This window comes from Microcebus murinus, chromosome 6 (genome assembly GCF_040939455.1).
Source record: "Microcebus murinus isolate Inina chromosome 6, M.murinus_Inina_mat1.0, whole genome shotgun sequence".
Classification (NCBI taxonomy): domain Eukaryota; kingdom Metazoa; phylum Chordata; class Mammalia; order Primates; family Cheirogaleidae; genus Microcebus; species Microcebus murinus.
The window spans coordinates 71,108,590-71,133,962 of NC_134109.1; the positions used below are offsets into that span (position 1 = coordinate 71,108,590).

A 25,373-nucleotide genomic window follows, 5' to 3' on the forward strand; every position below is an offset into this window, starting at 1 on the left:
GGCTATTGCTTTGATTATGCTTTTGTTTTTTTTTTTAAATCCTACCTCATTCCAAAAAGGATTTGAAGCTGCTGAATTTGGAGTTAGCCTGCTTCTTCACCCAAGGGACAAAACTAATTATAACTTTATAGTTTCTGTATGGACATTTTTCTTTACTGTCTAAAAGAATCTTTAGCATTAGAACATTAGTCAAAGGCAGCATTCTGCCTAGAGTTGCTGCTTTCAGAGACATTAAAAGATATTGATATTTTGATATTTTGGAGCATATTTTTAAAATCTCAACTTCCACATCCAGTTCTATTATCCAAACCAACTTATAACCTTCTGTACTTAGATATTTCACCAATTGTAAGGGAAGCATGAGAAACAAAAGTATCTGGGTAAATTCATGACCTGTGTTCTGAGTGAAGTGCTGATGTTCTGAGTGAAGCAGTCATGAAGAATTTCAGAAAAAAGACATCATACCCATATGAAGAACAGTAGTTATGAGATAATCTGGGTATTGATTGATCTTTAAGGCCAAGACCATTAAAAATCATACTAAAGATAAGTGTAGGTAGCAGAAATTATTGGATCAGGCACATCCTTTCCCCTTTCCATAATGCTATAACTAGTTCCTTTCATAACAAGTCTGTTTGGAACCAGATGATAACTGGAAGGATAACAGGCTTTCTAGGAACTCTTAAAAATTAAGATACTAGCCGGGCGCGGTGGCTCACGCCCGTAATCCTAGCTCTCTGGGAGGCTGAGGCGGGCGGATTGCTCGAGATCGGGAGTTCTAAACCAGCCTGAGTAAGAGCGAGACCGTCTCTACTATAAATAGAAAGAAACTAATTGGCCAACTAATATATATATAGAAAAAATTAGCCGGGCATGGTGGCTCATGCCTGTAGTCCCAGCTACTTGGGAGGCTGAGACAGAAGGATCGCTTGAGCCCAGGAGTTTGAGGTTGCTGTGAGCTAGGCTGACGCCATGGCACTCACTCTAGCCTGGGCAACAAAGCAAGACTCTGTCTCTAAAAAAAAAAAAAAAAAAAAAAAAAAAAATTAAGATACTATCTGTATATGCATTTATAGACAAACATTGTTCTGATAATACTAACTTCAAATTTGATACCATGGCAGCAGTAGCCAGGGAGAATTTAACTAACAGATTTTGTTCAATATACAGGGAAATGTATTTGGCCAAGTCTTATCACCTCTCTGATAAAATATTGACTCATATGACTCCTTAATGTCTCTGAGCTCCTGCCATGTAAGACCATACAATTGTGTTACTCCTTGAGAAATTCCTTTAATGATATGGAAGGACTCCACTCACGAGTTTAAAAAGATTTCTTGTAGTAAATTGTAATAGCAGTAGAGATTTAGAGTAGGAAATACAGGAAAACCTTTCTCACTGAGTACAAGAGAATTTCACCTACAATAAAATTATTTCTTTTCCAATTTAAATGCAGTTAGAAATTATTCTCTCCAGCCAATGTTTCTAAGGCTGCCCCCTAATGGTCTTGCTTCTCCTTGCATATAATTTCTCTTAAGGCCTGTATCATTTGCATTATCTGTATTCACGAGTAATTTGGATCTACTGATTAATTTTAGCCTTTTATAAAATTTTTAAAAAGTTGGAATTCTTCCCTAAATCCTGTTCTTTCTTTCCAACTGACTCACAGTGCTCTGTACTGCCAAATTCATAACACTGGTAAATTTCCAAGTGAAGCGTAAAGATTAGAAGCGTCTAGAATAAATAACTTAGGTCGGTCATATTCTGATACTCTGAAGAGTGAGGTGTCTATAACGGACTACCCTAGGAGCCTGTAACATTCACTCTCGTTTGAAGAATTAATTTTTGTTTCTTTGATTTGTTAAAATTGCTTCATTCCAATAGTTACGTGAGAGGGTGGTGGTTTCCTCTAATCACATACATTATTCTGGAGTTTCTCATCGTGACTGAGAGACATCCTGATAATATACATGTAGGAGAGATATTGGGGCTGGAGCTAAACAGTCAGACAGAACGCCGAAAAGGGCTTCAGATTCTTGAGGACTCCTTCCCCGTCCCCGTCCCCAAGGCACCCGCCCGATTCAAGATGGCTTCCCAGAAACAGGTAACTAGGAGTTGTTTTAGTTCGGAGCGCCCCCAACAGCAGGGGCCAAAAAGAGATGCTGAGGGGCCGGGCCGCCGGTAAACTGAGCCGTCAGAGGCGAACTGCCGCCAGATTTTATTTTCAATCAGGCATATCTGTGGTTGTCTACGTACCCTTCCCAGCCTTTTAGGGCCTCCCACCCTTAAGAGACTTCCTGGATGGCGCTCACACTAACCCGCTGGAAGAGGCCCGGCTTCGGCCCTGCCATTGGTGGGTGAGGGAGCAGGGGGGCGGAGCCTAGGGAGAATGGACTACTAGCAAGCTAGATTGAGGCGAGGGCTGGCCATGCTCCGCCGGAAGGCGCCTTGTTCTCCGAGAGGGTGAGTTGAAACGCTGACGGGAGAGGAAGCACCAGGACTTGTTCAGGTAGGCTCCCCAGCTCACGCCTGCTCTTCAGTGCTGATCCAGTGGCCTTTGCAAATGCTAAGGCTCTTAGAATTGATTTCAGTAATTCATCCTCCTCCCGTCTCTTCCACCCCCTTTCCTGTTCCCCAGTTGTGAGGGATCAGGTGTTGGGTGATGCTCTGGACTGAACCATTCTCCTTTGTGAGAGGCCGGGGGAGAGGGCGGCTGCCGGGCACTGGGGTCCGAGCTAAGCCAAGCCGCGAGGGGGCTGCCTGGGTTACTGTGGAGTTTTTAGAGCTTGTCATTGCATTGCTGGGCGTAGTGTAGATTTGAGGCAGCGCCTTGTTCTCCTTCCCCCTTCAGAAGAGAGAAAACTCCCCGGCTCCGTTTGGTTGTTCCATACTTTGGACTGAGAAGTGGGAGGTTAGGGATTTTTCTTCTTTTTTTCTGTTTGCATTTTAGTAATGAAGGTGGGTAAGAAAGCATGGGGTGAGCATATGCAGGTTGTTATTCATTCTTAGGTGTAATTTCTGTGGGTCTTCTGGGAGTGAAGAGCAGGCTGTTGGAAAGTGTTTAGAGATGGTGGAAAGAGAGGAGCTGAAGCCTTGCATCTCTCTTGACAGGTCTGCGGAGCTCACTGGTTTTCTGTTGCATTATGTAAACTCTTTACTGGCACAAGACCCCTCCCCCTTCCTTGGAGTGAGTGCAATTTCTTTATTTACCTGTCTGTAGTGTCGCAGGGAACTTCTCTGCGGCAGCTGTACAAATGCAGCAGCTCCTGCCTAATTTTAAGGGGCGATTCTGAAGTGATGAAGGTCTTCACAGAAGAGGTGTATGGGGACCAGTCTCTTTCCAATGACTGAGCAAAGTGAGCCAGAAGTCAAAGATTTAGAACTCTTTATTTTAAGGAATAAACAAACGTAGTGGAAACCTCCCAACACAACCAAGGGGAGCTGCATTTTGGTGTCTGCTGCATCCAACCATCATACCCACATCTACAGATGATTTAATCTCCATGTTTTTCTGAGTTTGTGGACTCAGAGACTGGGGTGTCCTTAGCATCTGCTGAGGTCCCATCTGGTGTGGGGCACATTAGATACTGAAAGTGAGTTTGTGATTTGGATAATGTTCTCTGTTAATTAGATAATGTCTTCTGCTTAGGATTTTATTTTGTATTGGTTACCCAATAGGTTTCAAAACAAACTGTAGTTAACCTCATAGGGCCAGAAGTGGGAAACTTATTTTAGAATTATCTCAACCCTTAAAAGCAAAGAGTTATGAAAGAAAAACAACATTTTCCCCTTAAGAAGACCTTCTGTTGCAAGAGTGGCATGCCAGTGGGTCTGCAAGTCAAGGTTAAGGACACTGGCCCAAGAAAGGGTAGGCATGTGTAAAGAGACAGGCTTGGGAGAAGGTTTAAAATTGAAATACCAAAGGAGTAATGGATTGGGATAAGGGATTTGATGGAGCAACATATGGGCATTTGCACAGTTCTCACCTTCCCTATTTTTGATTCCTTTTGTGCATCTGGCTTTTTGATTTTGTCAGTTCTCAAATTGACAAAATCCATTTAGATATGGCTAGAAAATGTACCTGCTTGTGAATTGCCAGGAAATACAGATCTCATATTTCCCAGGACAGTCTTCTCTATAGTGCTCCTGGGTGATGGGGTGGAGGAATCTTGGCATTGTGGTATACACCACTGCAGTGTAAAAGGAAAATATTGACATTTTATATGAAGGGTCAGGTTTCTGATAGGTAACAGAGGATGATGAGGGGGATCATTCTTTTAAAGAAACCCAAAGGTGACATTTTTATTAGCAAGACTGCTGCTTAATATTAACTTGTAGGCTGGGCGGGGTGGTTCATGCCTGTAATCCTAGCACTCTGAGAGGCTGAGGCTGGAGGATCGCTCAAGGTCAGGAGTTCAAAATAAGCCTCAGCAAGAGTGAGACCCTGTCTCTACTAAAAATAGAAAGAAGTTAATTGGCCAACTAAAAATATAAAAAAAAAAATTAGCCAGGCATGGTGGTGCATGCCTGTGCCCCAGCTACTTGGGAGGCTGAGGCAGGAGGATTGCTTAAGCCCAGGAGCTTGAGGTTGCTGTGAGCTAGGCTGATGCCATGGCACTCTAGCCGGGGCAACAGAGTAAGACTCTGTCTCAAAAAAAAAAAAAAGATCAACTTGTGTTTGGACAACATAGGCACTCTTAGAGGGAGAAAAAAAAATAAAAAAGAAGATAAGTGTTTATTGTATATTAAAAAAAGAAAAGATTAACTTGTGGGTGCCAAAACTGTACTTGCTTACTGAAAGAATACAATTTGATATTCTCATCTATGAAAGGACGGTAGCATTCAGATGAATGCTAAATGCTTTAGCGATAGTATGCTCACAGCCTTGTAAGAGTTAAACTATCTTTGGAGCTTACATTGAGCTTAATACCTGGGAGAAAGACACAAGGCAGATATTTCTCTGAAGTCTCCACCCTCACCTCTAGAAGTCACTCTGCTTCTGGACTTGGATTTACGCAAGTCCCTGATCTGCAAGTCTTTGCAGGACCTGCCTTTGGCACTACTGTGACCACCCTGGTATTTACTATTTTACCTTTAGCATTTGGTTCATTGATAAACTATCATGTTTCTTATCTTACTTAGTTAAACTTTTTGTGTCCCCTCTTTAATGAATATTTTCTTTTGCCTCACAGAGTTGGTGATCTTTCTTTCATCTCCCTGTTACAATTTTGTTCACTTTGCTTTTTGTTTTAATTCACTGACATTGTGCCTTTTTGCCTGAGAGTGTAATGCGGTTCCTTTGGTACCTAGTACCCAAGTGAAAATTGTATTTTCATGTAACAAACCTGTTGGGTGAACAGTTTTCTATTGCCTAAAAAGTTTAATCATTTACTGCATTTTAATGCGGTTAATTCTAACTTTTCCCCCCTTAACCTCTCAGTTTTGTATGTATGTATGAAGTCATAATTCAGCTCTTTTTTGTGTATTTTCTAACTCTATTTCATACTGCCTTTAAAGTTTTCATTGTATTTGTATTGTAAAATAAATTCACCTCTGTTGTTACTGCATTTTTTAAATTTAAACTACAAAGTATGTTAATCTCTGAGGCTTCTCATTAAGCTGTTCTGTAGAAACAGATATGCTTCTGTAGGTAGCATATCTTTTGCCTTTTTCTTGCCTATTACTTTCTGTCCTTCACTAGGCTCTTGGTTAATATCACTTGAAGCAAAATGGTCAACTTTAAAGTATCTTATTTCTTGCTTTCAGATTGCGGCAGGAGACTTAACATATTAACTGCCACATTAGAAAAAATTTTTTCCCCGGAGCCACAGTGTTTTATTAAAACAAAACGATTCTTTCTCATTTGTTATTTTTTATTTTCTGTGCATGAATTATATGCAGTGCAATCCACATTTTTAGAATTAAATTGTCAATATTAATTGTAACAATAAGAACATCAACAAGTAAAATTTTCAGGAACCAACTGTAGGGTTTTGCTTCATGCACCCCAGGCTTGAAGCTAGCCTGAGTTAAGTACAACTCACGTGGCAATCAATGTGTTAAAAATAAAACACTTAATTTCTACACACTAATTTTATGTTTATGTTACATGATAATAAAAAATCCAGCAGGCATAGATAGAAATTAGTCTGGCATCGATCATTCCTATACAATTGTCTTTAGCAGAGATGGATCCAGGAATGTATTCCAAGCTGTGCAGCAGTGTAGGGAACCTAGACAACATTCTAGCCTCTTTAAATTCAAATTATACTGTAGTATATCCTCACTAGGTTGCTTGAAAAGAGTTTCCAGAACAATTATTTGCTGTTATGTATAATTATTAAGGAAGGGTTAACTTTTTCATTGAAAGAGTAAAACATTCCTGATTTTAGTTCCTCTGTGTACTTTCAGAGAAATATATTGTATGTGGCTTCATTTTATTTGGTGTTTTCAGACTTCATTTCATTTTAAATGAAATTTAAATTCTTCCCTATATGTTAGCATTTTAAAATGTGATGTGCTAATCCTTTTGGTACTGTCCCAATATTCCAGTAATTAGTAATTGTGTAATAATACCTTTTTCTCTTGACAATCTAATTCTTCTAAGTCTATGTCAGTAACTTTCTGAGAAAAGGATACATAGTAACTGAATTCTTAATTTCATTTGAAAAGAAAGAAGTCTTCATGATTTCTCAAATTGTTTCTTGTGGTCATTATAGAAGCCATTGGAATTTCCTGCTTTCTTTTTTTCTTTGACTACATATTTTGGGCATGCACTACATCTTTAGGCATTTTTCCTTTGGGACATGGATATCCAGAGATACATTGTCCTGTTAGTGATATGGGAATTTCTTTTTGGTTGGTTCTAGGAAAAAAACCAATGGTTTTTGTAGTTTGGCTGCATATTCATTTATTTTTATTTTTAAAATTTTATTTATTTATTTTTTGAGACAGAGTCTCACTCTGTTTCCCCGGGTTAGAGTGCCGTGGCGTCAGCCTAACTCACAGCAGCCTCAAACTCCTGGGCTCAAGCAATCCTTCTGCCTCAGCCTCCCGAGTAGCTGGGACTACAGGCATGCGACACCACGCCTGGCTAAGTTTTTCTATATATTTGTAGTTGGCCAATTAATTTCTTTCTGTTTTTTAGTAGAGATGGGGTCTCACTCTTGCTCAGGCTAGTTTCGAACTCCTGACCTCGAGTGATCCTCCCACCTCAGCTTCCCAGAGTGCAAGGATTACAGGTGTGAGTCACCGCACCCAGCCTATTTTTTTTTTTTTTAATTTTATTTTTTTTGAGACAGAATCTCACTCTGTTGCCCAGACTAGAGTGCCGTGGTGTCAGCCTAGCTCACAGCAACCTCAAACTCCTGGGCTCAAGCAATCCTTCTGCCTCAGCCTCCCAAGTAGCTGGGACCACGGGCATGCGTCACCATGCCTGGCTAATTTTTTATATATATATTTTTAGTTATCTAGCTAATTTCCTTCCTATTTTTAGTAGAGACAGGTCTCACTGTTGCTCAGGCTGGTCTCGAACTCCTGAGCTCAAAACAATCCACTTGCCTCGGCCTCCCAGAGTGCTAGGATTACAGGCATGCGCCACCATTCCGGCCATGGCTGCATATTTAGAGCTCAAATCATAAGAGAATTTTGTGTACAGAACATGATTTTATCAGGTATATGTCTACCTAAGTAAACTGCATGAATGGGAAGATTTTTGAATAGAAGCTTCCAAGTTAGGTGAACACAGAACTTTCACTCTGTTTTATTCTTCATTTCTTCTAGTCAGTACTCATTCTTTTTTTTCCCCCTTTCCTGGGGTGTGGGCACATTAGTCAGCTCTTCCCTTATTTACATATCAATTCTCCTATAAAATGTACTGCTTTTGCTTGTTTTTCAAATGTGCCTCCTGTTGGGACCTTTTTTTAAATCTGGTCTTAAATATATAGTATAGATAATGGTTACTTCCTTCACTGCTCTCTGGAAAATCAGGGGAGTCAAAAGCTAAAGCAACTGGATCTGGGCATGTGAACTATCAAGGGACAGCCTAGTCAGAAAACTGTAAGTTACCACAAGCAGGTATTGTGAAATAAATGGAATACTTATAAAATAGACAGACACAGGCATATTCTTACAAACATAAAAGTGATTAGTTGAATTACCTGGGATGTTGCCCTGGATCACCAGTGCTGGTTGAAATCTATTCCATGGTTATGAGGTTAAAGGGTTGTACTGCTTTCTCAGCACGGTAGTACTAGAGTCCTTTCATCCTGCCCAGCAGTCCTGCTATTCTAATTGTGAAACTTTTACATCTATTTCAGTATCTCCATTCTGCTTAGCAGATCAGCTCTGCCAAGTCTCTGAGGAATAATTTTGCTTTGAGAGAAGGCTTTAGTGGTACTGTTTTAAAATATTGGATGGGAAATAATAAATTTCTTGTTATTTGCCTATCATGTGCCAAACATATATTTTAATCTTTAGAATAACCCTGAAATGTGTGTGGTGTTAGCTTTATTTTACAGAAGAAAAAAAGAATAAGACTTTATGAGGTTAGGTAACTTAACTAAGAGTAGGACTGGTATATCTGACCTCAAAGACCCATTTATTTTCTGCCTCTCTCCATGTAAAAGTTCACTGCTGACCCTTGTGGGAGAACTGTCTTTGACCACACTGCTAGACAGTTAGGCATCAGTAGCCTGTTAAAAGCTGTGTCTTTAGCAGTTGTAGAACCGTGAGAATGTAAAATTTCTTTTTGTATTTGTACCTCTTTTAAAAGGAAAAGAAAATGATAGTTTGTTTATTTAACTTAGTTATTTTGAAGATAAGATTATGTGAAATACTTTAAGCTCTGTGGAGGGAAATCACTTGGTCTTGCATATAATTCCATTTTTTAACCAATGCAAGTCAGTTTAGCTCACTAAATCTTCATTAATCCCGTGTCACTGGGGCCAAGTTTTGTGCCTGGAGCCACAAGTGATAACTGTGCTTTATGATGTTTCTTCTCCTCCCACGCCACCCCGCACACTTTTTAACATAAATGTTGCAATGAAAACAATTCCTCATATCCTCTAGTTGAATTAAATAAATATTTTTATTTTTCTGTTAGGCTGAACAAATGTACATGTATTTGGCCCAGTTAAAATAGGGCATCCAGGCTTTGGGAGGCTGAGGTAGGAGGGAGGATTGCTTGAGCTCAGCAGTTTAAGACCAGCCTGAGCAAGAGTGAGACCCTGTCTCTACTAAAAATAGAAAAATTAGCTGTGCATGGGAAGAGCACGCCTGTAGTCCCAGATACTCCAGAGGCTGAGGCAAGAGGATTGCTTGAACCCAGGAGTTTGAGGTTGCAGTGAGCTACAATGATGCTGCTGCTCTCTAGTCCTGGCCAGTGAGACTCTGTCTCAAAAAAGGCAGGGGGAGGGCATGCAGGGGAACATAAAGGTGACCAGGACTCTGGTACCTAAATTATGTATATTGTTAGTATGTCAGATGCCCAAAAGTGGCAGTACAAGGTGAATATACTGGTCCAGTTAGATGTTCATCTTCTGGAACCCAGAATATTATTTTCTCCTTGGTGACCGTGAGCCATTGAAGAAGAACTTCTCCAGTTCCAGTCTAACTTGACCCAAGGGCAATATTCCTTAAAGATTAGGCTCCTGTTTTTATCTTCAGGCAAAACTCTAGGGTTTTTATTGGAAAGAATATACCATGAGTTTGACTTTAAAAAATGAATCCATGCCAGATTTTAAGTCATAAGGTTGTAATGTCATCCATTTGCTTCTTGCCATAGCTTTAAATTGGTCACCATTATGGTCCTAAAACTAAAAGGGGATAATAAAATATCATTAGTTTCAACAGTGATTATCATGCTATAGAAAACAGTCGTTTACGTATAGAGCATACAGCCCCTTTTGCTATATGTCAAAGCTGTGTCTGCCACAGGTCTTAAAAAGTGAAAATGCTTGTGATTTTATGATGCCTCTTCTGAATGTTTCCGGTAGGAAAATGTGCTATTGCCCATGTGCTGTCACTTTAGTCTGAGTGAGGAAAGCCATTGCTTTGCTCAGAAAACTCCTCTTCACTCTTGGCAGCCTTAGTCCCAGGCACCTTTGGCATAAAGTTCAATACATCCCTTCAACAAAAGTGTACTGAATGTCATTACCACCTGATAAATAAAGGGAATACTCTAATGAACTAGTCAGATACAGTCCTTGCCCTTGTGGATCCTGCATTCTAATGGAGGAGACAGAGTAGACATGAAACAATTATATAATCAGTTATTCAATCTCTACTACAAAAGAAGAATACTGGATGCTGCAAGAGAATTTATAATAAGGGCATGTAATCTGGAGCACAGTATATAGTAGGGTGGTTAACAACATGACTTTTGCAGCTACACTGTCTAAATTTGAATCTGGCACCACTTTTCACTAACTGTAGGATGTGACATTCTCTACGTATCTCTTTGTGCTTCAATTTCCTCATGTGTGAAATAAAGGTAATTATTTCAGTCTTGTTAAGAAAATTAAATATATTAATACATTTTCATTGCTTAGAAGAGTGCCTAGCATATAAATCTATATTCAGTTGTTATTAGTCTGTGAGGTCAAGGAAAGCTTTTCTTTGAAATGTTGATGTTGAAATGAGCTTTGAAGGATAAATAAGAATTAAAAAGACATAATGGAGGCTGGGTGTGGTAGCTCACGCCTGTAATCCTAGCACTCTAGGAGGCCAAGGCTGGTGGATTATTTGAGCTCAGGAGTTTGAGACCAGCCTGAGGAAGAGTGAGACCCCATCTCTACTAAAAATAGAAATTATATGGACAATTTAAAATATATATAGAAAAAATTAGCCGGGCATGGTGGTGCATGCCTGTAGTCCCAGCTACTTGGGAGGCTGAGGCAGAAGGATGCTTGAGCCCAGAAGTTTGAAGTTGCTATGAGCTAGGCTGATGCCATGGCACTCTACCCCAGGCAACAGAGTGAGACTGTATCTTAAATAAAATAAAATAAAATAAAATAAAATAAAATAAAATAAAATAAAATAAAATAAAATGGCAGAATGGAGAAGGCAGCAATTGTAATAGTCCAGGGAAGTGAAAATGGTAAACTGAGACTATCTTTTGGGCCAAATGACAATAGAGGCAGAAGTAGATGGATTTGAGGGATATTTAGGAGGTAAAGATAGGATTTAAAAATACTGGATATGGGTTGTGAGGAAGAAGGTTTTTGGTCTCTGCAGCCATGACTGGATAGGAGATGCTAGGGGATGATTACCTCTTTGTATATGTGCATGTGTAGTGGTGGGATGAGGATGAGGGAGACTGGAGAGACTACCAAGAAGAGATTGAGTAAGCAGGTAGATGCACAGACCTGGAGTTCAGAGGTGACAGTCTTGCCCAGCAATGTAAATGAGAGATATAAACATATAGATAATTTGTTGAAGAAAAGAATGGATGGTAATCGAGTCTGTGTATTTGGATTAGTCATCCTTGAAAAGAAAGTATGGAATGAAAAGAAAAGAGCCTAGGACCAAAGTAAACTTCAATAATTAAAGTGTTGGTATAGGAGAAGAGTAGCAAAGAAGTGGTTAGAGAGGTAAAAGGAAAACCTAAAAAGTATGGTGGCCTGGAAGCCATGGGAAAAAAGCATTTGAGTTTTTCTGCAATCTTTATGACCCTTCCTTGGATCTCTGAGAGTCTTAAGTCTCACCACTCAAAGTTGGATACTGGTAACATAGAATATCTATAGCAGGCGTAGGGTGACTAAAGCCAGTTAGTCTGAACTGTTCAGACTCTAGAATGTAGAATGTAGTGATTTCTGTTCACCTTAAATTAGGTTTAATGTAGAGGGAGGGAGAGCTAGAATGTATACTCAAGCTTGTAAGTATGAGCCTGCTGAAATTTTATTACTTTGGGGGCCATTAATCTTGGTAGTGATCCTTTCTAAGGCTGATTAGCATATCCTAGGTAGGTAGAGACATTGACCATAGCAATTTTTTGGCCAGTTATCTATCCAACAACATTTGTTGAGTACCTCCTAGGACTTAGTAGTTAAACGGACCAATAATTTGATAACTGTTATCACCTTTATACAGAGGAATGAACTAGATTCAGAAAGGTTAATTTACTTGATGGGACAGAAATTTCAACCCAGGACCCTTGCATTTAAAAACTCATTATATTTCCACACACAAGTATAAGTGAAATACAAAATAGAAGATGATTATCTCGAAAGAGGACTAAACAAAATGCTACGAAAGCTCATGGACAGGTTACTTCTGGCTTGACAATGTAAAGGAAGCATCATAAAAGCTTTCAATATTAAATCCAGTGGACATTTTAAAATTTTCAGATTATTGGACATTTTTGCTTTGTTTGATATAATTGATCACTCTTCCCCTGCAAATCTGTACTCTCTTTGCTTCTGTGACATTGAACTCTGCTGCTTCTTTAGCTTTTCCTTTTCTACCTGCTTAAGAAGGCATAGATTATTCTGATTCTTAAATTCTGTTGTTATCCTGGGTTCCTCCTTTTCTCACTCCACAGAAAATCTCAAAACAGGTGGGTCTCCTGCTGAGTGTTTTGTTCCACCTATATGGTGTTTAAAGTTTCTTTAAAAAATTATTTGTCTATGTTTAAAACCTGAGAGATTCTACATTTTTGGCTTTTGGAAAATCTTAAGTTGTTTCTCGACCTAGGATATGTGCTTCCATTTGGCAATACTTAATTAGTGAATAGCAGCAACTTTCTTTGGAATGGACATGGGTTCTCCAGTTCTTCTCAGACACCAACATTCTCTATTGTCTCCCTACAGTATTTGTACAGTTTTTCTTATAGTTGGTCCACTCTTCACATTCCCTGGATAATCTCCACTCCTACAACTACCATTTAATGCTGTTTACTTTGAAAATCTATCACCAAGCCAGACTTTTAGACTCAGACAGCCAACCTCCTATTGAATGTCACTACTTAACATGCTATAGGCAACCCATTCAATATGGCTGAATTCATCTTTCCCCCTGAACCCCAGATTTTATTGATTTTAATTCCCTATGTATTTCTGACTCCGTCCCTTTCTTCCCATCATTATATTTTATACTAGATCTTAGCTAAAAGGTTGAGAAGTAATCTCATTGTTACCTTTTGGACCATATTGCTGTAATTCAGGCCTTAATCATGTTAGAATTCTTGGTTACAAACAACAGAAATCACTTTTGGCTAACTTAAGCAGAATGGCAATTTATTGGAAGGATATTGTATGGCTCACAAAATTAATGGGAATGTTAGAGAAATTTAGAAAATGGTTTAGAAAATGGTCTGAAATCAAGGAAGGCAAGACCAAAGAAAAGCAAGTACCACTGAACAGTCTATAGGATGCCGCAGTTAGACTCTAGTGTCTGCCATTGCCAAATATTGTCTAACTCGTTGGTCCTAGGTCTTTGTTACTCCTGCAAAGTCTAATGTTCCCCTGCAGCAGTGTCCATTTAACCTAACCTAGGTCTGGTGCATACTCTCTACCAGGAAGGGAAGGAGAGGACTGACCTTTCTCAATTCCCCAGGCTCTGTAGTGGAAGATAAGATCTAGTGTTACTCTTCCCTTTAGCTATTCCCATAATATAGGAAGGGAGCTTTTGGTTGCCGAGCAGAAAAAAAATCAGCAAATATCCATTATATGACTCTTTCCTGGACTCTCACAGCAGCCTCCTAACTGCTTCTGTATCCTCTATCCTCTCATCCCCTAAAGCTACAGTTAGCCAACCAAAGTGTAGTTCTGGCCAGGCATGGTGGTTCAAGCCTGTAATCCCAACACTGGGAGGTTGAAGCAGGAGGATCACTTGAGGCCAGGAGTTGGTGAGCAGCCTGCATAACAGAGCAAGACCCTGTCTCTACAAAAAATAAATTAGCTAGGCACTGTGATGCATGCCCATATCCCTGCTACTTGGGAGGCTGAGGCAGGATAAGTTGTTTAAGCCCAGGAGTTCGAGGCTGCAGTAAGCTATAATTGTGCCATTGTACTCCAGCCTGGGCAACAGAGCGAGACCCTGTTTCTAAAAACAAACAAACAAAAACAAAATGTAGTTCTGATCATGTCATTCCATGTTTCAGTGACTCTTCATCCACTTGTAAGAGAATGCCTTAATGTGGTATTCAAGGCCCTGTATGAGCTGGCCTTTACCTATTCATTCAGTCTCATCTCCATCCAATTTCTTCTTTGTGCTTTATACTTTAGCAAGGCTGAACTTCAGAACCACTTAGTTTCCTCTGCATGTCTCATTCTGTTCCTCATTGCCATGCTTTGTTTTGCCTTTCATCTTTCTGTCCCTGCTGCTTGAGCAACTCTTTCTTATAGCCCACCTTACCCTCCCACCTAGTTAACTCTTTTTTATCATTTAAGAAACTATTTCCTTGATATCTTTTCCTCCCAAGTCCCTTTTCTGTGTGTTCCTGTAATAGCCCCCTGCTGATTTCATTACCTGTATCACCTTGTATTATAATTGTTTGCATTTGTCACTGTTGTCATAGTTCCTACTCTTTAGTCTCTCCCCACAAAGATACATAAATATACTCTTACCCATTGTAAATTGAGGATTGGGATTATTTTTTATTCATTTTTAGATCCCTAATACTAGCAGATTACTTGGTATATCACATACTCAATAAATACTAAGATAATGAATGAAGAGGCATTTGATATAACTAGATCTTAGAGGATAAGTAAGATTTAGTTAAAGATGGCATATAATTTGAAGACAACAATATTAGCAAGGCCGAGGTGAGAAAAATTATGGTAGTAGAGACTTGTTTCTTTTGGATAGCATGTAAATGTATATGAAGAACAATAGTGGAAAATAAGACTGGAAAGACAAGATGTGGCCTTAAGATTTATGTCTTAAGTAAAAGGGAGCCTTTGAAAGTTTTTATTCATGAGACTGATTTGGCAATACTGTGTTTCATGAAATTTATTCAGTAGCAGAATGGATTAGGTGGGAGAGTAGAGTGATCAGTTATGAGGCTTCTTTCTCTTACACAAGCAACTGCATATATAAGGGAGAAGGCAGCAGAAACAGAAGAGGATATGATTCCTGACTTTGTCACTTAGTTTCATAGTCAAATATTTAACTCTCTAAGCCTCAGTTTTCTCATCTGTACAAGAAGATTGACTTATAGCTAAAGTCTTTGCCAGCTCCAAAATCTGTTATATATTGCAAGAGAGTCAAGGAGACTTGCCAAATGATTGGGTAGTGGATACAGGGGGAAGTTTCAGAGACACCTTTGAGGTTTTGAGCTAGAATGAATAGGAAAACTATTGCTATTTACAAGAGTGGTAATAGGATGTTTCTTTATGCAAGGATCTTAAAAATAGGAGATGTAAAGCCAAGTTGATCTTCCTAGTTTGTGTCCTAGAGTACAGAAAATAGCATTTCAGTGTTGCAGATGGTTTCTTTTCAGAGGAAACTAGTGGTCAGGAGGTAAGGAGCTGTTTTTATTTTTTGTTTTATTTTTTTCCTAACCATTAGACAACCAGGGAGCAGCAGCTTTTAATAATAGTTTACTTTGGGCGGTTTAAGCTTGCATACCATCATTCTGGGGTTGACTAGACTCATTGGGAATTAGAGTGGTCTCAGTGGCATTGCAAAGTGGATACTGACCAATATGTCAAACGAGCTGCAGTTGCATGAGAAGTGAGGGCAGCAGACCAAGTTTGGGGTTGAGGAGTGGGTGTGTGTTTTTTGGGGGGGTGGTTAGGGGGTCGGTAACTGTTAGAGGGCACATGGAACTAGAAAGCAATGTTGTTGTTAAAGGGTTAGAGTGGGCAAACATGCAGGCTAACCTTAGGGGTTGTGGCAGAAAGAGTGCTTTTATCTTTTAAGAGTAAAAGGCTCCATATTCCAACAACTGGGCTGACTCCCACGGTGGAGGGAAGATTTGGTCCCTTTTATTGGGTAGTGGGATAAAGTATAGTCACTACAGGAGAGGGGCTGACAGGGCTGCTAGAAGGCAGGGGATCCAGAGGGAGGCGGAGCTGGCCTAGTGCGCAACCCCTCCCTCCTGAGTTCACACTCTTTAGTGTGCAGAATACAGTGTGGGTGGTAGGGAATTTGATCCCCAGGACTGGTTTCCCGCACCATGAGACCGTTTCTTTGGCCAGGCCCCCTTTTTTCAAGCAAGCTGCAGGCTTCGCCTCGGCCCTAGAAACCGGATAGGCCTCTCCGTGCGCTCTCAACCTAACCCGCGGGGGAGGGGGAGGGGAGCACCTTCTAGTCCCGCCCTTTGCGCTGTTTTGCGTCTTTTCGCCTTTGGTGAGTGGCGGCGGGCTTCAGCCAATGAGGATGCGGGGCGGGCAGGAGCATGAAGTTAGGTTGCGCAGGAGGAGGGGGAAACTGGTGCTGGAGAGACAGCGAAAGGGGTGAACCGGCCCCCCACGGCCACTGCAGGTAAAGCCACCTCTCTCCCCTACGGGGAGTAGGCACAACTCCTTTTCTCCTTCAGGGCTTGTCGGGCCTCTCAGCCTGTAGCTTCCGCCCTAACATTGCTCATACCCCGGGCATCCACACCCCCCCCATCTTCCCGTCTTGGCCATCCTCACCCTGGAGGGCACCCCCCAGCTTCCTCCCTCAAGTGCATGTACCTCATCTCCATTTGAGGGGGCACCAGTTGCCAGAATCTCCGGCCTCTGCTGTATGGGCCTTACTGGCACCAACCCTGGCAGTATGAGCAGGTAATGTACCCGAGTCCCCCCACCCCCACCCCCAGTCGCATTTTGCTCTCCATCAACCCCTCACTTCCCTACCTCGCCCTTTCCGTTTTTCCAAATGAGTATATAATTTCTGTAGTTTCTCCTTTACCACCTGAGAATACATAGCTTTCATAGTTATCTAATTTGCTTTTCCTATTTATTGATAAGGGCTCACTTTACCAGCCATATTTGCCCCCAGATGTCCATAGTCCTGATTGAGGTGTGAGTGAGTGCTTTCTCCTTCAGTAATTGGAAAACAAAAACAGAGTGGCCACACCACATTTGGCAGTGAGAATGGTGAGGATAACAAAAATGGCCTAGGATCTTGATCTTCTTGAGGAAATCTCTTGAGTGGCTCCAAGTTAATTGCTCCATTACTTATGGTCTATGTTATTCCATCTTGATCCCTTGCTGACCCTTAATTGTTATTACATTAACTTTGGATGTTTATTTTCCATTTCTGTATAAAATTTGGATCGTCTGGGTCTCACAAATGTCTCCATGGTACAGTTTTTAGATGCTTCCATTTTAAAATTATGTTGGTGATTTTCATTTTAGCCCTTCTGGTTATTTTATTTTCAAGGGATTTCTCACTTAAATTAAGCTGCTCTACTCATCTTCGTTTCAATAACATGTGTTTATGTCTATCTGCAGCTGATCCTCTTGAAAGGATACAGTTTCCAACAAGGTTTATACTTTGAAGTAAAATAGTTTATTCTTTTCTGAATCTTTGAGCAGCTAGAGGTTAAGTGGGTGAGGGGTATTTTTCTAAGTGCATTTTCCAGAAAAAGGTCAGTGTTGCTCAGTATGGTATTTGTTCATTACCTTCTAAGAGGATGGGCAGTATTTGATAAGTGGAGAATAGATGTCTGTAGTTCAGTTTATATAATTTTATCTGTTAGACAGTTAGACTATTGCAGCATTTTTCATCCATCATAAACAGTAAAAAATGATAAACTCCTTTTTGACAGACCATAAGAAATCTTATACCATCCCAGAGGCATTAATGACCCTTCCACGCCAGGATGCTTCTTTCTCTGCCCTCAGCCCCCATGTTGTCTTTAACAGGTCCTCACTGGCCAAGAAGATGTCCAATTTTACAGAATATAAATAGCCTAAATAATTAGCTGTGTTTTTCTTTTTCACTTGATCAATATAAAATCATAATATGGAGTACACATTTTCAAACTGCACATTTATCTTCACCTTCAGTTTCCATAAACCATTCTAAGGGACATACGAACTCCATTCCCTGCTTAGGAATCACTGCTTTGTTGAAAGGTATGGAGAGAATAAGATGGTAAAATATAGAGTAGAATTAAAACAGAATTCTTTATCATAGGACAGACAAGTTGTTATAGAAATGGGCAAGGGTGACAAAAAATGTAAAATAACGATAAGAGAGTTGGGACTGGATCTTCAAAAAAACCCAAGAACCATATTAAAGGTGGTAAAACTGCAGAAGAACATCAGTTTCTATTTACTTTGAGGGAAAGTAGTAGTTTCTCCTTTAAGAAGGAAATTAAGGATGATATTGGCGTATATAATAGAGTATTTTTGTACAGGGAACCGGCTTGTTATTTGGAAATTATTGGTAAGTAGCCTTGGATTTGAACCTTAACTGACTAGTTTATTCCTTTTCTCTTCACCTCCCCTGCCCCCCAAGATTTCTTTTGTGAATGTAGTCATTAGTTTGGAATTGTGGCACATACACGTGTTTCTCTTGGACAATGGTAGGCCAAGACTGGCTATTCATTCTATTATGATAAAAAAGAGCATAACTTCTTTATCTCTGCAGTTGCTTTACCTTGAACCCCCCTGCTTAACATCTATTTATTTTTGCTACTAGGGTTTGAATCATGGAAAGAGAATTCATGAGTTGGATGAGCTTGGTAGAACAGGCCATATGTAAATATAGCCAGGGTAACCCACAAGTAATAATAGAAGGAGGGGTGAGGAAAGTTGAACATATTTTGGGGGAAGGTTTAATCTTGTGAGTGTCGAGGACAATTTAAAGATGGGAGCTAGAAAAGAAGTAGGAGACTAGGATAAAAAATATGTATAAGATGAGCTGGGTCAGTAGAGGTGAATTGATACCATGTGACTAAGAAGTAATGATAATTGGTGATGTAGCATTTAATCAGTGGCAAAGCTTTTGAATTACTAGGCCTAAACTGAACTAGGAGAAGCAGAAGTTTAGTCAAAAAATAGGGAAGGGAGAGATAAATGGTAATGTATTGATCTATAAAAGCTTATACTTGAGTCATATGGTGGTAAGGAAATATTTCAGAAACTGTTAGCCTTATTTCTCCCATAAAAAATTATATCTATGCCTAAGATTGGGATATTGCAAAGGGAAGGAAAAGCATTAGGATGAATAAATAGCAAGGAATCATAGAAGGGACAAATTACTCCATGGAAGAAAGGGTATAAATTTTTATAAGCATAAACTTCTAGTTAGTGGAAACTTTCACTGCAATTTTTGTATGATACCTAGATGTGAATATTTAGTATAACTTCTGACAGTGAATAGGAGATCAAACATAATTGGTGGGAAAGTAGGGCATAACTAGGAAAAAAGATGATATTAGAGAAGAAATGTATAAAGTTATTGGGTAGGTTTTCATTAAATCAAGAAATGTAACTTCTGATTGCTATTTTGAGTAATTTGGGGGTAAGCAATAGATGTGAGAGGCTGGAATGAGCTGATGGAATAGGTTAGTCAGGAATAGGAAGTAATATGGATCTTGGGTTGAGATGTGAAAAGTATATAGTTACTGAAGCAAGGAAGATCTTATTTAACATTGGTGGAGATACCTTGTATACTTTGTAATTTTTTTTTTTTTTTTTTTTTGGTTTTTTTTTTTTTTTGAGACAGAGTCTCGCTTTGTTGCCCAGGCTAGAGTGAGTGCTGTGGCGTCAGCCTAGCTCACAGCAACCTCAAACTCCTGGGCTCAAGTGATCCTCCTGCCTCAGCCTCCCAAGTAGCTGGGACTACAGGCATGCACCACCATGCCCAGCTAATTTTTTGTATATATATTAGTTGGCCAATTAATTTCTTTCTATTTATAGTAGAGACGGGGTCTTGCTCTTGCTCAGGCTAGTTTCGAACTCCTGACCTCGAGCAATCCACCCGCCTCGGCCTCCCAGAGAGCTAGGATTACAGGCGTGAGCCACCGCGCCCGGCCCTTTGTAATTTTGACTGATGTGCCAACTACTGACAAGTCTATGCTCTTTGTCTATATTGGAATTTCTGGGCTATTAACCCACATTATATTGTTTTATAAGGATAACTGAGATGGGTTGAGGAAGGAAAAAGAAATAGCTTGGAGATTATATGGAAAAGTCTATTCAGTCAAGTTTTCGACTGTACTGCTGGTGTCTTCCAAAAGTTAGGAGAAATGGTCTTATCAAACAAGGCTTTCCTGGATGGTTGAACATTGACATCATACACAAAGAATAGATATTTATTTTTCTTATATTTGAGTTATGTGGTGATATAATTCCCTGTCTATGGCATTTTGTAAACATACTTTCAGCCATTTGTAGACCTGTAGGTAGGAAGTTTTCTATCAACTTATCTTAGAATCAAGGAATATCCTTTAGTTTCAGTGAGGACTGAAGATTTACATCAGAAAATGCAAGCAAGTATATTAATTCATTAACTTTATTTTTGGTAGCTACTATGTGTGTTATGACCTCCTGGTTCTTTAGGGCTCCCCAGATAAATAAGACATAGATTCCACCATCTAGGAACTTTGTTTCCCAGGGAAAAAGGAACTGGGCCATGGTGCAGGGTTGTAAACGCAGGGTATACATTGCATACATTCATAATCACCAATTTTAGATAGTTAGTATTACAGTTTTCCAGCAGATGGCAGACAAGCACCTTGAGAAATAGGCAACTTTTTATAATTTGCACTAAGGAACTATTTGGGCCTTCAGAAGATATGGACAGGCCGGCACAGTGGCTCACGCCTGTAATCCTAGCACTCTGGGAGGCTGAGGTGGGCGGATTGTTTGAGCTCAGGAGTTTGAGACCAGCTTGAGCAAGAGCGAAATCCTGTCTCAACCAAAAATAGAAAAAATTAGCCGGGCATGGTGGCACAAGCCTGTAGTCCCAACTACTCAGGAGGCTGAGGCAGAAGGATGGCTTGAGCCAGGAGTTTGAGGTTGCTGTGAGCTAGCCTGACGCCATGGCACTGTAGCCCGGGCAACAGAGTGAGACTCGCAAAAAAGAAGAAGAAGAAGATACGGACAAGAAGCTCAAGTCATTTTAGTAAAATATTAAATATTGGCCAAGTACAGTGGCTCATACCTATAATCCTAGCACTTTGGGAGGCTGAGGTGGGAGGATCGCTTGAGGCCAGGAGCTTGACACCAGCCTGAGCAACATATCGAGACCCGGTCTCTACAAATAATAGAAAAATTAGCCAGGCAGGATGTCACACACCTGTGGTCACAGCTACTTGGAAGGCAAGGGCAGGAAGATGGCTTGAGCCCAGCAGTTTGAAGTCGCAGTGAGCTATGATGATGCCACTGCACTCTAGCCCATGCAGAAGAGCAAGACCTTGTGTGTGTGTGTGTGTGTGTGTGTGTGTGTCTCTCTCTCTCTGTCTCTCTCACATATACACAATAAATAAATACAAGTGCTTTAAATAAGGTTTAAACAATGGTATATTTAAAGGAGGTAGAGGGATCAAGCCATCAAATTGCTCAATTGTTAAAGGAGCAGAGGTTTAGGGCTCATATTAGAGTAGAAAACCTTTGAAGGTCAGTAGGATTTCAGCTGGGAGAGATGTTTGGGAGTGGGGCGGGTATTCTAGGCAGAAGTTAAAACATAAAAGGCAAAGTCACACAGGTGGGAATCACATTAAGGTAACTGTGTAGTCTAGGTGGACTTGGAATGTAGGATATATGTATCTGAGATGATAAGAGAGAAAGCTGGGAATGTAAATTGGAACCCAAGTGTTGAATCCCTTGCAAAGGAAGTTTTTGATCTTAAATATGAGAAAGGTTTCTTGAAAGGGGACTTCAGAACAAAATGGTATGTGTAGATGAATTGATATGTTAGCTAGAACAGAGTTTAGAACTTCCTGGGTAAAACTATAAACTTGGTGAGATTGTACTATGAACTTGATTAAAGGTGGTTATTTTTGACAGTAGTAAGTAAAAGTATATAAAATATAAGGGAAATGAATGTGTAAGATAGAGTATATCCAGAAACTTTTATCTATATTCACTGAAATGCTTGTGGTATATTTTTGAGTTCTGCCAACTTAAGAACTGAAAACAGAAGGCAAATGACTATTAAATTTCCTGATCTCTACCTTAAAATGATAATTGTTAAAAGAGATGGACAGAGACAGCTGTATGCTCTTGACAGAAGCTTCTAAGTATGTAGGTGTAAGAGCCCAAAAGGGGGTTGGCTTATTTTTTTTCTTGTTTAGTTTTAGTTTTGAAGCAGAAATGTGGGTATTCTTTCTGCTATGTCTGTCCTCAGATTTCCTTACATTTCCTTCTTCTCTTACTGCTTTGATGTTATTTGATATTAAGGGTGGTACCTAAGAAGGAGAAATTTTCTCTGAGATTACCATCTTCGCTTATTTTTCATTTGTATTTGTATTCCCACAACAGGAGTTTCACCATCTTCCTCTGAAGACCTAGCCATCTTGTTCCATGAAGGTCAGGACAATCTGACATGCACTTGTTTCTTGCTTCTTCACTTGAAGAGTAGTCCTCTTCCATTGTGTACATTTTTTTCTTAATAGGGGAGGGGAGGGGAGAGCCAGTACCCCCCCTCCCCTTCCCTACTTAGACCTTGGGGAAATACTCTCCATTGCTTTCCCAAGATGGCAGACCCCATCATGGACCTGTTTGATGACCCAAATTTATTTGGCCTGGACTCTCTGACTGATGACAGCTTTAACCAGGTCACTCAAGACCCTATTGAGGAAGCCCTTGGACTGCCAAGCTCTCTGGACTCCTTGGATCAGATGAACCAGGATGGTGGAGGTGGTGATATGGGAAATTCATCAGCAAGTGACCTGGTCCCCCCATCAGAGGAAACAGCTCCCACAGAACTTCCCAAAGAATCCACAGCTCCAGCTCCAGAATCCTTAACCTTGCATGATTATACCACTCAGCCCGCCAGCCAGGAGCAGCCAGCCCAACCTGTATTACAGACACCGACGCCAACACCGGCACTTTTGCAGGTCTCCAAGAGCCAGGAGATCCTGAGCCAAGGGAATCCTTTCATGGGTGTCTCTGCCACAGCTCTCTCCTCCAGTAGTGCTGGAGGGCAGCCACCTCAGTCAGCCCCTAAGATTGTTATCCTTAAGGCCCCACCAAGCTCCTCAGTCACTGGTGCTCATGTGGCACAAATTCAGGCCCAAGGTATCACCAGCACAGCTCAGCCCCTGGTGGCTGGCACAGCCAATGGTGGAAAAGTCACTTTTACCAAAGTGCTAACGGGCACACCCCTTCGACCAGGTGTTTCCATTGTCTCTGGTAATACAGTGTTGGCCGCCAAGGTCCCTGGGAACCAGGCTGCTGTTCAGCGCATTGTCCAGCCCAGCCGACCAGTAAAGCAGCTGGTCCTTCAACCAGTTAAGGGTTCAGCTCCTGCTGGAAACCCTGGGGCCACAGGGCCCCCACTGAAGCCTGCAGTTACACTGACCTCTACACCTGCCCAGGTGACTTGAGTGAAAGGGGGAGGTAAATTTTGGTTTCATAGAGGGCCCAGCAACTGTGTGAGAGAAAGCACATCTGAGAGCTATCTCTGGGACAACCTGTTTAAATTCCATCTTTGCTTTTTATCAGTCAGTGTTGACAGCCACACACTTATTACTTCTTAGGTGGAAGCAGTTAACAATATTGTATCATATTTTTTGAGCTCTTACTACATGTTTACACTGTGCCTAGCTGGTGCTGAATAAGACAGACATAGTCCCTGTCCTTACAGAGCTCACAGTCTGCTGGGAAAGATAGATATTAAGCAAGAATTCACAATAATTTATGATATAATGCTTTATGAGAAATATAGGATACTTTGGGAATAAAGAGTCATCTTTGAAAAATTATATTTATATTTGCAAGACTTGTAAAAACTATTTATATCTTACTCTTATTACTAAGATTGTCCCCCTCCTACTTTGCCCAGTCAAAAGGCTAGTTTCTATTGTAAGAAAGTGGAGGCTCTAGCCTCAGAATAAAAGGCCTCTGAAAAAAGAGTTGTGGGTAGGGGTGGGCAGTTTTAAGTAGGTCCAGTGGGAAGAAGCTACAAGGAGACAAATTTCAGTTCAATATAAGGACTTTGGTTGTAATAGATTTCCAAAAAATGAATTGACTGCCTTAGAAGATAGCCTCTCATCAGGAGTTTTTCAATAGTAGGCTTGCACAGAGGTGTTATAGAAAAGATTCTATCAGGACAGATAGGAGGATGAACAAAGTGAATTGTACTGTGTCTTCAGACCCTCAATTTTTATGATTCTAGGATGAAGAAAACTGGTGTAAATATTTCAGAGTATACCATTCTTTAATGTACCTCTCTTGCAATTTCCTTTCTTCACTTTAGGGTGAATCGAAACGCATCACCCTGGTCCTCCAGCAGCCACAGTCTGGAGGTCCCCAAGGACATCGGCATGTTGTGCTAGGGAGTCTACCAGGCAAGATAGTGTTACAGGGCAACCAGCTGGCAGCCCTCACTCAAGCCAAGAATGCCCAGGGGCAGCCTGCCAAAGTAGTAACTATCCAGCTGCAGGTGCAGCAGCCACAGCAAAAAATCCAGATTGTACCACAGCCTCCTTCTTCACAGCCACAGCCCCAGCAGCCACCCTCAACCCAGCCAGTGACTCTCTCCTCTGTGCAGCAGGCTCAGATAATGGGACCAGGACAGAGCCCAGGACAAAGACTTTCTGTACCAGTCAAGGTGGTGCTGCAGCCACAGGTGAGATACTTTACATAGTAAGGAAAAGAAAGAAAACAAACCTCTTAGTCCATTGCTATTGCTTTCAGCAACCACTTGCTGTTGAATATGGGGCCATTCTAGATTTATACCTCTGAGTTGGGATGTAGCCTTTTATTTCTTTCACCCATAGAAACCTTGTTTTAATTTTATCATGAAAAGATTAGAGAGTTATTATTGGGTTTGGGATAAGAGATGATTTATCTAGTATTTGTCTTTGAACTGTTTCATTTACAATCTTTTCCTAATATTATTGTAAAATAAAAATGATTTGACTAAGTCTCTCATTTGAAGGATAAAGAAATAATCAAGTGATTATCACTCCTCCCACTCTTCCTCACCCCCACCCCCAGGCAGATAAAGGTAGGCCAAGAATAGGATTTCAATTTTGTTTTAGTTAGGCCAGAGACCAATATTGGATATATTGGTTGTAATTTTTCTTTATAATGGAGGTGAGTATTGATATGAGAGCATGGCAAAAGGATACTGAAGTTTAATTTGGCAGAATTTTTGCCTTAACCCTTTTCCACCAAAAAATAACATTTTAAAAACTGTGTAGCTTCAGTAAGACTTATCTGAGCCTGGTTCTGGAATTAGAGATCTAGTTTCTAGGCTACTTGCTTCAGAGCTAGATTTTATTTAGGCCATTTAACTACAAGCAAGTTGAAATTTTA

The 25,373-nt window shown here is 40.4% G+C and overlaps 1 protein-coding gene across 8 annotated transcripts in view; it reads left to right on the forward strand.

Annotated features, from left to right (window-relative positions):
* Positions 1–961: 961 nt before the first annotated feature.
* Positions 962–25,373, forward strand: part of CHD8 (chromodomain helicase DNA binding protein 8) — a 63,903-nt gene continuing 39,491 nt past the window's right edge. Inside the window, exons 1-3 of one of the 8 annotated variants that reach the window (XM_076004193.1) lie at positions 962–3,187; positions 22,371–23,428; positions 24,310–24,681. In XM_076004193.1, coding sequence (XP_075860308.1) covers positions 22,586–23,428; positions 24,310–24,681 — 1,215 coding nt within the window. In that variant the 5' untranslated portion in view covers positions 962–3,187; positions 22,371–22,585. Of the gene's footprint in view, positions 3,188–16,285; positions 16,432–22,370; positions 23,429–24,309; positions 24,682–25,373 lie in introns of those variants that run through there. The other 7 variants (XM_076004192.1, XM_076004196.1, XM_012752641.3 and 4 more) reach the window with 7 other exon arrangements.